The following is a 13,006-nucleotide window of genomic DNA, read 5'->3' on the forward strand; positions in this document are numbered from 1 at the left end:
GTTGATGGATCTGTATGTAGACCCAGGCTCCTGGTCCTAACGAGTGGCAAGGTTGCACAGGATCCTTCGGTAGTGCTCCCATCACCTGTGTATAAAAAAGACCTAACACATTTCATTAGTGCCTAACAATACTTAAGCATTATGTTATCCAGCAAATGAATGTCCATCTGAGCTGGGGTTAGTGGGGATGCAGTTGGTAGTCGCATTGGGTGTCTTGTCAAAATTCCATGAGGGCCGAGTCCAGTCTTTCGATTGGGAATGGCTCTCATACACATCAGTGCCAAAGGAAGGGCATCTGGCCACTTTAAGTGTGTCTCAGCACAAATCTTGGCCAGTTTATTGTTTTAAGTCCCGTTCTGGCATTCCACTGTCCCAGCAGATTGTGGATGATGAGGGCAGTGAAGATTGTGTTGGATCTGCAAAACTGCACATAACTCCTTTACAATCTGTCCAGTAAAGTGAGTTCCACGATCACTGTTGATAGTCACAGGGATGCCAAAACGTGGTACAAAATCTGTAAGCAAAGACATCTACTATCCTGCAGGGAAAAGCTTCAACCCAAGTGGTAAATACATCAACTAAAACTAATACATATTCATAACCACAACACTTAGACATTTAAATAAAATCAATCTGAATATTTACAAATGGTCCCCAAGGAGGAGAGTGGGCTGGCCGCTGCACACCAATCTTGTGTAACTGCAGCAACCATTCCCCCCCCCTTCCCTTGGTAGGCAGCCAAGCGGTGTCCTTGACTGGGGCCAGCGCATGTTAGCCATTCTCTTTTTTTTTTGTTCATTTAACCTACAAAGGAAACTTTTACTCTTCAATTATACACCTATTTCATACCATGAACACATAAACAGTACTGTTATACAGTACAGAAGTATTATCATTCAATGTATGCCACATATACCCTTTCACTAAAATAACCTTATTACAGAACTTTGGAAGAACAAGCCAGGACAAGCACACCCACTTTGAGAAGTACACTTAATATAACTTCTAGTCCAATAGCTATCCACCATCCCCAGCCCTCTGGCTAAAAGTCTGAGGTAGCCAGAAGGATCCCTTGTACAATATGGGGAGTGGGTTAACTTTTCATGTCCTTGCTTCCAAAGACTGGCAGTATGCAAATTTTAATAACCACTCTAAATTAAAAGATTTGGCCAATGTAGTTTCTTTCTCTTACTTAAGAAAATGTATTAGACTTTAGTATATCACATTTTTCTGATGTAACCAATACGCTTGTTGATTTCAGCCAAAATAGAGGAATTACCCCATATTTCTCGTATGTGTTTCGCAGACAGCTCTGGTTTCAGCGGCCTCTACCTTATCAGTTAGTTAATTTGCAGTAACACAGATTCTTTCTGGCTTGCTTTTTATTTTTTTTATTTTTTCTTTTAACTCCTGCTTAGAAACACTGGAAGGAAACAGCACCACTTATAGTGCCTTTAGAGCATAATAAAATTTTCAGCACATAGCACTGTATACATTCTTCAACTGATTTAACAAAACATAGCCAAGTGATTGCAATCTAATAATTTCTTAGCCACTTTACCAATGCAAATCACCAGTCCAAATGTCCTTCTGATTATTTGAAATTCAAAAGTTTCCAACCTGTATTCTCTCCCTGTCCGTTGCCTGCCCGCTTGGGCCCGATCCTGCTTTTCTCGCTGAATCGTCCCTATCCTAGGCACTACCAGTTTAGCCACTACTCACAAGACTACCCGAGTCCTCCCTAGTAAGGCTTGCCACCTGGGCAAAAATACATGGCCATTCACTTAACACATAATCCAAACCCCTTTGGGGGTCTACCCAGAGACCCACCCATTTGTCTGCTGACACTTAAACAGAAAAGAAAATTACACAGAGAGCAAAGAAAATTACAGTCTAAGCCAGATTTTCCTACTTCTATTACATTGTCCATTACAGGGGGGGGCGGGACAGTAAAATCTCAGGACAACCTCAGAGCTTCATCGCACACATGGCTTCCACCCTGAGGAATTACGAACGAGAAGTTCAGTTCCGCTCACACACCTAACGCCCAAATGAACAGAGCAGAAAAACAACAGTAACCGGTTAAACAAAACAGAGCCAAAGCTAAATAGTGCACCAAAACCAAATAGTGTTTCCTTATTCTATTAGAGCTCACCTTTAATCATGCAATCCTTATCATATAACACCAACAATACCAAACAAAGCAAACACAAAATAACAAGGGTAAAACAGATAGATGGTGTAAATTCTGCAGGGCTCCCCCATTATTAAGTGCTCACCAAACTGTGACAAATTCCTGGTACTAATTTATCCCTCATGTCAGGTGATCAGACTGACAGAGCATATAATCAAATTTTAAAGCTTCATTAAAATAATAAAACAACAATGGAGAGTATTGGGAATGCTCCCACCTCACACAGGAAAAACATGAATGCTCCAAGCCTTAAACCACTTTAATACTCACACATGTCTCACTGGGAAGTTAAGCTTTGCAAATATAATTCCAATTCTGCAACTTGTACTGCCTTTGGCTTGCCTCAGTTTCTATTTTCCACAAGCAGCTGGGGCTGAAAGCAGTTTTCTTTGCACTTAGCATAGTCCGCACTGATTCATGACCTTGAACACAAAACAACTTTTCCTTTATCTCAGGGCTAAGCCGAATTTCAAATTAACCCGTTCCTAGACAAATTGCTCACACTGTGTCAGAGGTTTTTCTTTGTGATTAAAAGCTCCTCTGAGATATATGATCTTATTTAGATTGAAAATACCTTCTAATGGGCACTGTTTAGATGGATTTTCACGCATGTGAAGATTCCAATTCGCTAAATACCTGCAGGTTTTAGGACCATAATGTACGTACATGTAATATGCTGGGGTACCCTTAGGGGGTGAGGTGGAATATCTAGACAGTCCCTTACCCATTTTCCACTCACACAGGAGAGACTCACAAGGAAAGGGGAGGGAAGATGGGTTCACACACTCCTAGACCCAGGCAGCTTCCTCGCCGGACTATGCCAGGCTGAGTCAGCCCACCGTGGGTCGGATCTCCTAAAGATCCACTAGTTACCGGGCTAGCCCGGTAACAGCCACTCACACTGGTGTACACACACACACACCAAGGCCTCTTTTTCTTCCTTTTTCCTTTTTTTTAACCTTTTTTTAACCTTTTTATCTCTTTTTTAAAATTTTTTTTAACCACGATGCATCTTTATCTGGTCTGGACCAATACCATGAGGCGGTATGACAACCCCTCTTGAGGCGGTAAAAACCCCTCAGCACCGGTGCATTCTAATGCATTTACCTATGCATTTACCTTGGCCAACTCAGCAGTTCCCAGTACTGCTATAAACTAACCTTATTGGGGCCTCTCCGCAATACCACTTTGCATCTGATCCTGCTGCACAGTCAATAAGTTCAGATGGCGTGAGCCCAACAGAGACAGACGTCCTCAGGGACAGTCCTCCTCCGATACCCCAATAGAGATTTCAAAAGGTCTCTTACCTCTCATGTGGCGCCATGGGATTCGAAGGGGAATGATCCGTAGTAGCCGTCTGTGGGTCCGTGGGCGTTGCCATCCCGGACGAGCCCCCAAATTGTCGAAGAAAAACTTAGTTCTCGCTTTTTGTTTGGGTGCAGCAAAATTAAATACTTTATTATTTCTCCAGTAATTACCATGGAGGGAGAGAGTGCCATAGGACACAGGGTCCTGGACAGGTCTCTCAACTGGTAAACAATTACATCAAGCCTTTATACCTTTTTACAGACAATTTCTAGCAATCATGGAGACACTAAAAAGCAACAAATACATTTAGTTTATACATAAGCTTTTCTGCTATCTCACTAGAAAAACAAGACTGCAAGACTGCATATTGCAAGGTCGTAATAACTTTCACACAATTCACTCTGTCTTACATTATCTTGCTTCCTCACGTCACCAGGGTCACAGTTAGCCTAACTCAAGATCATTAAGATCTCTTCAAAACCTTGTTAATTATTTACTGGCTTCCACAGTGCCCTGATGAGGTGTGAACTGCCCCTCTGCTCCTGGAGAGTTTTACCTGGGTTTGTTTTAAGCCATGAGGACACATTTTCAGCCTCATAACTATATACATGAAATTACAACCTATAACATCACCATAACAACTATGCTCAGTGCATCATGAGCCTTCCTAAGACACCCGACATGACAAACTTTGCATTGGATACCACACAATTATTATAAGGATGAACATCGGGGTACAGGATGTTCCCCCGAGGTACAGAGTGTCACACCTCCCTGCTTAGTTCACAACAAGAGGGTTAGTCACTGACTAGTTTGAAGGCAGTGTGCCCAGGATCTTCTTTCCTGGACAGGGTGTCTGCTACCAGGTTCTCCCTTCCCTTTATGTGTATAATTTCCATATCAAACTCCTGCAGGATCAGGCTCCAGCGCAGAAGTTTGGAGTTTCTGTTATAGTTCTTTTGGCATCCAGCCATGAAGGCCATGATGCGTTGTGCCTCAGTTTCCCCATTCACACACAACAAACTAGATTTTTTATGGTTTCTCTGCTGTGATAAGCTTTAAATCTGTTTACAAGTATTAACTGAGAATTAGTATTACCTTAATTTTTAACATCAGTATCAAAATTCTTATCCCACGACTTAACATTAATGCCAACATTTTTATCACAGATGGGTGTTTACAAATATCTTTATGATACCACACCCTCTGTTCAGACAGTCTGGTTTGAGGTTGCTTCGTTCATGGTGTTTTTTGGCTCTCTCCCATGTAATCAGTCACTGGCTTTTCTTTTCCTCCAGGGTTCCCCTCTGCCTGGGTTCTTATTTTAACCATGTGTCTGGGATTTTGGGACCTCAGGGTCTGGCAAGATAGGAGTTTAGGTAGGAGATCCTGCACATTGGCTGGCCCTTTGGGGAGTGGTCTCCCAACCCCACGACTGTACATATGCAAAAAATCCAGCTCCCTTTTTGGGGTTTCAATTGTTTGGGGGGTTTCTGTGTGAGGACAGAAGAACTAACATGAGCCATTGGTTGCCTGCTTCCTCCTAGCATAGGGCATTTATTCCTCAGGGGAGTCAGTGGAATTACACTGATAGCACTTTTTGGGCTCTTCTGCTTTTACAGAAGATTTGGGATGAGGGTTAGAAGAATGATTCTGGGGAGGTGAGTACCCAGCCTCCCAGCCACCCTCCCTCTTGCTAGGGATAAAATGTGATCGCCCCTTCCTACCAGCTTCAAACCCCTCTTTCTTTCTGTGGCCTCCCCTCAGCATACTCCTCAGCCTGTTCGAAGGCATCAGCTAAAAAAGCCATCTCATCCACAGTCTTTACATCTCTGTCCCATAGACACTGCTTTATTTCAGCCTTACATATGCTCGAGAAATGTTTTTGAGCAACAAGATCAAGCAGTCCTTCAAAACATGCCACCTCTTTATCCTGCTCCCATTTTCCCAATAAATCTTTCATTTTGTTTACATATTCTCCATTAATCATCCCTCTTAAGATTCCTAAATTTAATTCTATATGTTTTGGGGATAATCTGAAAACTTCATAAAACTGTATCTAAAGCATCTTGAATAGGCATTCCATTGAATACATTTCGAGCTTTACCAGTTAATTTCGCAATCAGGGTAGGAACTCTCTTATCATGAGGGATTTCATATATTACACAAAACCTTGCAAAGGTAGTCAGATATTCAACAAGATCGCCCTGCTCACTGTATGCAGGATATAAGTGTTCCAGTTTGTGGATTTTTGGAGTGATGGGAATCGATGGCACATCCGTGGCTGTATGCAGGTGTATCAGTAATAAAGCTCAGATGTTCCAGCACAGCAAGAGAAGGTGCAAGGATCCTTCACACTCATTTTTGTTACTAGCGCTAAGCACATGGGGCCAAGTGAGGACAAGGTCATGGCCAAGATCACCTTTCGGCCGGCAGTGCTAAGCTCGTGTAGGGGTCGGTGTTTTGCTCCCTGTGAGTCAGAGATGGAGTTCCCATCCCAGCATACACAAAGCCACAGGAATGCTGTCTACATTACTCAGAAAACCTCTCCTGCATCCTCTGCTTCCTGATCACTCAGCAGCCCCCACCTGCTCAGCCTAGAAGCTTTTCCCTCGGACCAAGAGAAGCACCCGGGCACGAATCTGTTTGGTTTTCACACTGTACACGATGGGGTTCATCATGGGAGGAAAGAGGAGGTAGAAATTGGCCATCAGGATGTGTACATGTGGGGCGACTTGGTGGCCGAACCTGTGAATTATTGAGGAGAGGACCACTGGTGTGTAGACCACTAAGATGGCGCAAAGGTGGGAGCCACAGGTGCTGAAAGCCTTGAGCTGCTCTTTCTTGGATGCCAGGCTTAAGACAGCCCTTAGGATCTTGACATATGATAGGGTGATGAACATCAGATCCAGCCCCACGATGAAGAGAGCTACAATGATCCCATACAAGTTATTGAACCTGGTGTTGGCACAGGCCAGATTGACCACGGCCATGTGCTCACAGTAGCAATGGGAGATGACGTGGGACCGGCAGAAGGGAAGCTTCCTGAGGAGGAAGGGCCCAGGGATTACTAGCAGAACAGCCCGGGCCAAAGCCGCCAGCCCGATCTTTGCTATCACTGAATTGGTCAGGATGGTGGTGTACCTGAGGGGATTGCAGATGGCCACGTACCTGTCGAAGGCCATGGCCAGCAACACAGCAGACTGCATGATAGAGAACGAGTGAAGGAAAAACATCTGCACCAGGCAGGCATTAAAGCTGATCTCCCTGGAATTAAACCAGAAGATGCTCAGTATTTTCGGCATGGTGGTTGTGGATAAAACCAGGTCGATCACAGCCAGCATGGTGAGGAAATAGAACATGGGCTTGTGTAGGGAGGGCTCTGTCTTGATAACATACAAGAGTGTGCAGTTTCCGAGAAGGGCCACGCTGAACACTGAGCAGAAGGGGATGGAGATCCAGAGGTGCAGAGTTTCCAGTCCTGGGATGCCTGTCAGGAAGAACACTGAAGGATCAATGCCTGTACTGTTGGAACCTGGCAGGTTGTCTTGTTGTGGCATCTTTTGTGAGGCTCACATCAATTTCTTTCCTTTCAATAAAACATAACACATGGAATGAAGAGAACCTGTAAATTAAATACATACGATGGGGCCAATCTCAGCTCTGGAAGAAGTGTATTGACTTTTTGTTGAGTTCATCAGTCATGTTGCAATAACACTAATCATACAAACCCTTAAATTTTTCTGTGCAAAATCATTTAGAGTTTTTAGAAAGTCATTACAAGTCCCGAGTAATGAACCCCACTTGGTTACAAGTATCCTACCTGGTGTGGATTCTGCTGTGAAGCACCTAGTATATCTGGCTGCAGAGCACTTGCTTTCAGCTTAGGAATACCTGGCATGTTAAGCTGCATGTAGCAAGATGTACCTGGTACATTCAGCAGCACATTCTGGGTATTCAGCCTGGATGCATGTAGTACATTGGGGAACATGCCCACCAGCTTCAGAGCCGGATCCTCAGCATCTACACAGCCATTCTTAGCGTGGTACCCCGAGAAGCACGAGCCTGCTTCTGTCGACCCGAGCTGTGAGACTACCTGCCGCTCGCTGCGTAGACATCCCCAAAGAGCCTATGAGTCTGATCCTGCTCCCATTGAAGTCAGGGGGAGAACTCCCCACTGACTTCCGGGATAACTGAGCTGTTCTTTTTAGGTGACAAATCTGAGGGACTGTCCCAGGTGTCAGAAGAAGAAATTTTGGAACAAACTAATAAATTAAACAGTAATAAGTCACAGGACCAGATGGGATTCACCCAAGAGTTCTGAAGGAACTCAAATATCAAATTGCAGAACTACTAACTGTGGTATGTGACCTATCACTTAAATCACCCCCATACCAGATGACTGGCAGATAGCAAATGTGATGTCGATTTTTAGAGAAGGCTCCAGAGGTGATCATGGGAATTACAGCCCAGTGAGCCTAACTTCGGAACCAGGCAAATAGGTTGAAACGATAGTAAAGAACAGAATTACCAGACATATAGATGAACAAGATTTGATGGGGAAGAGTCAGCCTGGCTTTTGTAAAGGGAAATCATCCCTCACCAATCTAGGAGAATTCTTTGAGGAAGTCAAACAAACATATGGACAATGGTGATCCAGTGACTATACTGTACTTGGAATTTCAGAAATCCTTTGACATAGTCCCTCACCAAAGGCTCTTAAGAAAAGTCACAAACAGACTTTGGAGAGAAGAACGTTTATGATATAAAAAGTCCAAATCAACAGAGATGCAGAGACTATTTTCACAAAGGGAAAAAATATTACAAGCTGCTACAGCCCATATTGATCGAAGGTTGTTGAAAAAATTATTAATTATTTCATTAACTGAGAAAAAATTGTGATCAAATAATTATGGTGTCATAGATTTTCAGGCAAGAAGGGACCGTTCTGATCACATGCTCTGACCTCCTGAATTAAAAAGGGCACAGAATTTCATCAGGTGAGTTCTGCATCTAGCCCATAACGTCTCGTGGAGTGAGACCGTATTGCTGAGAAAGGCGTCAAGTTTTGATTTAAAGACTTCAGGTGATGGCGACCAACCTCACCCCTAGCTAAGTTGTTCCAAATGTTAGTTCATCTTCCTCTTTAAATGTGCACCTTGTTTCTAGCCTAAATTTGTCCAATCTCAGGTCCCAGCCATTGGAGCTCATTCTGCCTTTGTCTGCTAGATTAAAGAACCTTCTACAGTCAGACCTTCCCATCTATGGACTTGGAGACTGTGATCAAGTCACTTCTTAACCTTCTCTCGGATAAACTAAATAGACTGAGCTTCTTCAGTCTCTGGCTATAAGCCACGTTCTCCAGCTCTGAAATAATTTGTGTTGCTCTTTTCTGAACCCTGTTCAATCTGTCAACAACCTTTTTGAAGTGAGGACACCGGACCTGGAAACTCTGGCCAGAGAGGGTCTCTCCAAGCTGTACACCTCTCTATTTCCACTCCATATTCCCCTGCTTATACATTCAAGAAGGGCATTTGTTCTCTCCATCACAACACTGCACTGGGATCTCATGTACAGCCTGCTTTACATCAAGACTCCCAGCTCTTTTTTGAGTCAGTCCTTGCTAAAACATTGCCCCTGCTAAAGTTAGACTTAGGACTCACAGTTTGTTAAACCACTTTGTTTTATTAGCACAGCGCTTTGCTAATAACACCCAGATAATTTGAGCACCATGCAAGACACAAACTATTTTATTCATACAGATAAAAGGGCGAGCACTTAACAAGATAACAAAGGAAGCAGAAACTGATATGTTTACCTGGGCTAGGCATGCATATTTTATTTTTTTACTAACTATTATTGATCTTCTGTTAATGTTTCGCCATTAGCACCCTTGTTTATGCCTAATGTTTTTTTTTCTGGCACCTGTATTTTAACATTTTTTATTTCTGCTTAAAGGTACATACAACTTTTCTTTAATTCATTCTTATTTTTACAATATAATTCATTTTACTTTTACAATCCCTCCTTTTGGTCAAGCTTATGCCATGACCAACATTTTACTGGCTTTTCCATATTAACTGTTTTTTATTTTTTTTGTTTATTAGCAATATTTAAAATTATTATATTAGCACTTTGTTTTGGGGCAGTTACCTGGGTGGCATGCCTTACCCGATTTTGGATACAACAGGAGACTAACTGAAAACATACAAAAATTATTAGGATTTTAAACAGGATAGTCAAGGCTTTCTGAAACAACCAGTTTTTTATGCCAGAGAAATTGAACAGGTTACTTAGCCACTTTTATAAAGAACTTGGCTTTTTATGGGGAAGATATGAGATTTGTTTTAAGTGGCTAGAGCGATTTATTACCTTATTGGCATTGTTAGGTATAAACACACAACATTGTTTTTTAATGAGAGCACGGGGTTTTTTTTTTGGCCGCCAGCACTATGTTTAATGCCTGACGGTTTTGGAGGGCCACCTGTCGGATTGCCCCTGTTTATTTGGCCAGGGCTTTAAAACTTTTTTTAGTTTTATTTGCCATTATTTTAACTACTGCTTGTAACCATAGGAGCCTTTTTGCCTGGTGTATTACTTTCCCAAGTGGGATAAAGGAAATGCCAATAGCCTTTTTTCAGGTGTTATTTATGTTTCATATTGTGTTAAATGGACAAGGTTTTTTAGTGAGGTCTGGGGAACTGAGTGGGATAGCCAGGACAGGAACACCAGTTTGAGAGTGGGCTGGGATGTGGCTGCAGACCCAGCATTTAGAAATAATAAGGGTCTGAGCTATTTACACTTGCTGCTGGATAAAATAATTGTTATTGTGGACTTTCCAGACCTAAAGACACCAGCAGCCGAGGAACAGGCGCCACCAGAGGCTCATGTTGGAGGCAGGGCCCTTTTGGTTTTGACAGCCTTAACTGAGGAAACCGTAGTTACGGTTTTACGTTCACCAGGCAGCAGGCGCTAGGCTTGCTACTGGTTTTTTTTGGGCCTTGCTTTAGGTTGTTGTTTGCTTCTGGCAACCCTTAGGAGAACGTAGATTGTAAGATATTGCAGGCTGTTTCTTTACTTTTTTTTTGGAGTTAAAATTGACTCTGCGTGGTCCTGAAGTGATGATTGATTTGCTGGGGGTGGTGCATTTTTACACTGCGAAGCAAGTATTTACTTTGCGATGCCAGACAGTTTAACAGCCGTCTGGCTAGTAAGCAGTGCCTGATGATTTTTTGATGTTTTTTAAAGTTTTTTACTACTTTTTTTTTGACTCTGGCTATAACAATGGCCTTCACACCTTATCTTTTTCTGATGCATACATTTTTTGTTTACACAAACAGATTGAGAATACAAACAGTAGTATTTTATATTGAGCAAAAAGGCATTGCAAATTAAACCTTGCTAAGTTTTACAATTAATAACCAAGACAATTTACATTGAGACCCATGCCTTTAATGTTTTTTTAATTTACTTAACATAGACACAATTGAAAATTCTGTTTTTTACTACCTAAATTTTAAAACAAAGTGTTAGAGAGGGCCCAATTTGTAATGCATATGGGAAAACAGAATTTTATAGTCCCAGAGGGTTATTTTTTTTTGCTATAAAAAAGGATGGCTAGCAGGATGAAATTAAATTATACAGGCATTTTTTTGGAAAAGGGCCCATTTTTTTTTAGAATGGCTGCAAAGAAACCAAGAATTCTTTCTTTTTCACATGGTTCTTTTTAACATTTTTACAAAGTTTAACTGTTTAATTTTTTCCAGCCTTTGTAGAGTTAACTTTTTACTTTTTTTTTTAAATTAATTGTTTATCTTTTAAAATGACACCTTTATCACCTCAGATTTCACCATTTTCAGTATTGTTCCAGGGGTTTATGCCTGCACTTACTGCTTTTTTTACTCCTGACACTATGCCCTTAGGGCTTCCAACCTGTTTTTCAGTTTCTTTATCTGTTGCTTGGCCGCTTTTCTGGGCTCGATCCTGCTTTTTTTCCAATGAACCGTTTGTGAGTGATATTGTGGTCACTTCACAATTTTGAAAGAAATGTTCAAGGAACGGGACCAGGAAGGGTGGGGGCTAGTTGAGGAGCCCCCCTTCCCCATTGCTGAATCGGTAGTGGAACACCAAAGAATCAGTTTCTGAGGCAGACAAGAAAGGGGAACAGAACAAGGGGATTTTTGTCCTTTTTACAATGAGATGAGAGTATCTATTGGGTTTCTGGGAAACTGGGCGGGCGGAAGCCCGCCCAATGCTAAAGGTTCCCTCCCACCCCCAGCCTAAGGGGAGAAGCTACAGGACCTCAGAAACCCACTAATTTCGGGGGACAACTAATAAAAGAACAGGGACAGGCATGCGGTCAAAGGGTCAGAAGAAGGGAGCCTGACGGGGACACCGAGCAGAGAACCCCAGACAGCACCCACTCCTCCTCGAAGGCGTCAAGGGAGCCAGTGGACGCCGCCCAGAGGAACTCCGCCCGGATACGTATGAAGGGGGCTGGATTGATCCGGAGTGGGGTTTTTTTCAGAACTGGGTATAGGGGAGCGCTCGGTCTGGTGGTGGGAGAGGAGACTTTTAATAAAGCTTTTAACTTATTATTTGAATATTAGAGAGAGGCGAGTGTTGATTTTGTCCACCTACGATTTGCCTCTTCCCACCACTGCATGAAACATTTAACCTCTCCTTTAGCCAATTTAGTTTTAGGTTGGCCGAGTTTGTCCTTTAAGACGTCCACTCGGTCTTTGTTTCAAGAGTTTAACAGTGGCCATTGAGGTTTGGGATCCCCCTGAATTAGCCTAGACCATTTTTCCAGAAATTTACAGGAGTCCCTTACACTTCGTAAAATACATAAAATGAGCCAGCGTTCGTTTAGGGAACTGCCCCGACTTAGACGTCTGGTTACCCATACAGGAGGACTTCACACACCAATCGCACAAGAAGGAAATCCGGGTTCATCAGAGCGATGCCCAGTGCAACACACAAAAGGAGCCCACAGGCTACTGCCTCAATTGCCCTTGCTTTCACACCAAGGGTTTTACCCAAAGTGCGGTGCGGCTGCGATTGTGCAGATTCCACTCACTCAGACCGCAGGGACAGGAACCCCTTGGTCGGGCGATCCCCAGACGGAGACGGCAACCAGATTCAAACACTCTACAGGAGAACGGATAGACACAGAGACAGGACAGTCCTTAGTCCGGACAAAACACAGAAATAATTACCTGACCGGATTCCTGATGTCAGAACCCAGGATCCGTACTAGAACAGAGTGGGAACCAACAGGGTCAATGGCTCAGACTTTACTGTGGTCATGCGCCTTTCTGTTCTGGTGGAGGACCGCTTGGGCCAAATGCCCAGGTGCCGGCTGCCACGGTCGTCCTACAGAAATGGTCAGGAATCACACAGCCCCAGTGAAGACGGTTGCCATCTCGGTGGAACCTCCAAATTGTTAAAGTTAGACTTAGGACTCACAGTTTGTCAGACCACTCAGTTTTATTAGCACAGCGC

At 43.0% G+C, this 13,006-nt stretch overlaps 1 protein-coding gene across 1 annotated transcript; it reads right to left on the reverse strand.

Annotated features, from left to right (window-relative positions):
• Positions 1-5,966: 5,966 nt before the first annotated feature.
• LOC123362034 (olfactory receptor 52K1-like) lies at positions 5,967-7,062 on the reverse strand. Its single transcript, XM_045002310.1, has one exon. It carries the CDS (start codon positions 7,060-7,062, stop codon positions 6,100-6,102), a length of 963 nt encoding a protein of 320 aa, XP_044858245.1. The 3' UTR covers positions 5,967-6,099.
• Between the last annotated feature and the right edge of the window lie 5,944 nt (positions 7,063-13,006).

Source organism: Mauremys mutica, chromosome 1 (assembly GCF_020497125.1).
Source record: "Mauremys mutica isolate MM-2020 ecotype Southern chromosome 1, ASM2049712v1, whole genome shotgun sequence".
Lineage (NCBI taxonomy): Eukaryota > Metazoa > Chordata > Testudines > Geoemydidae > Mauremys > Mauremys mutica.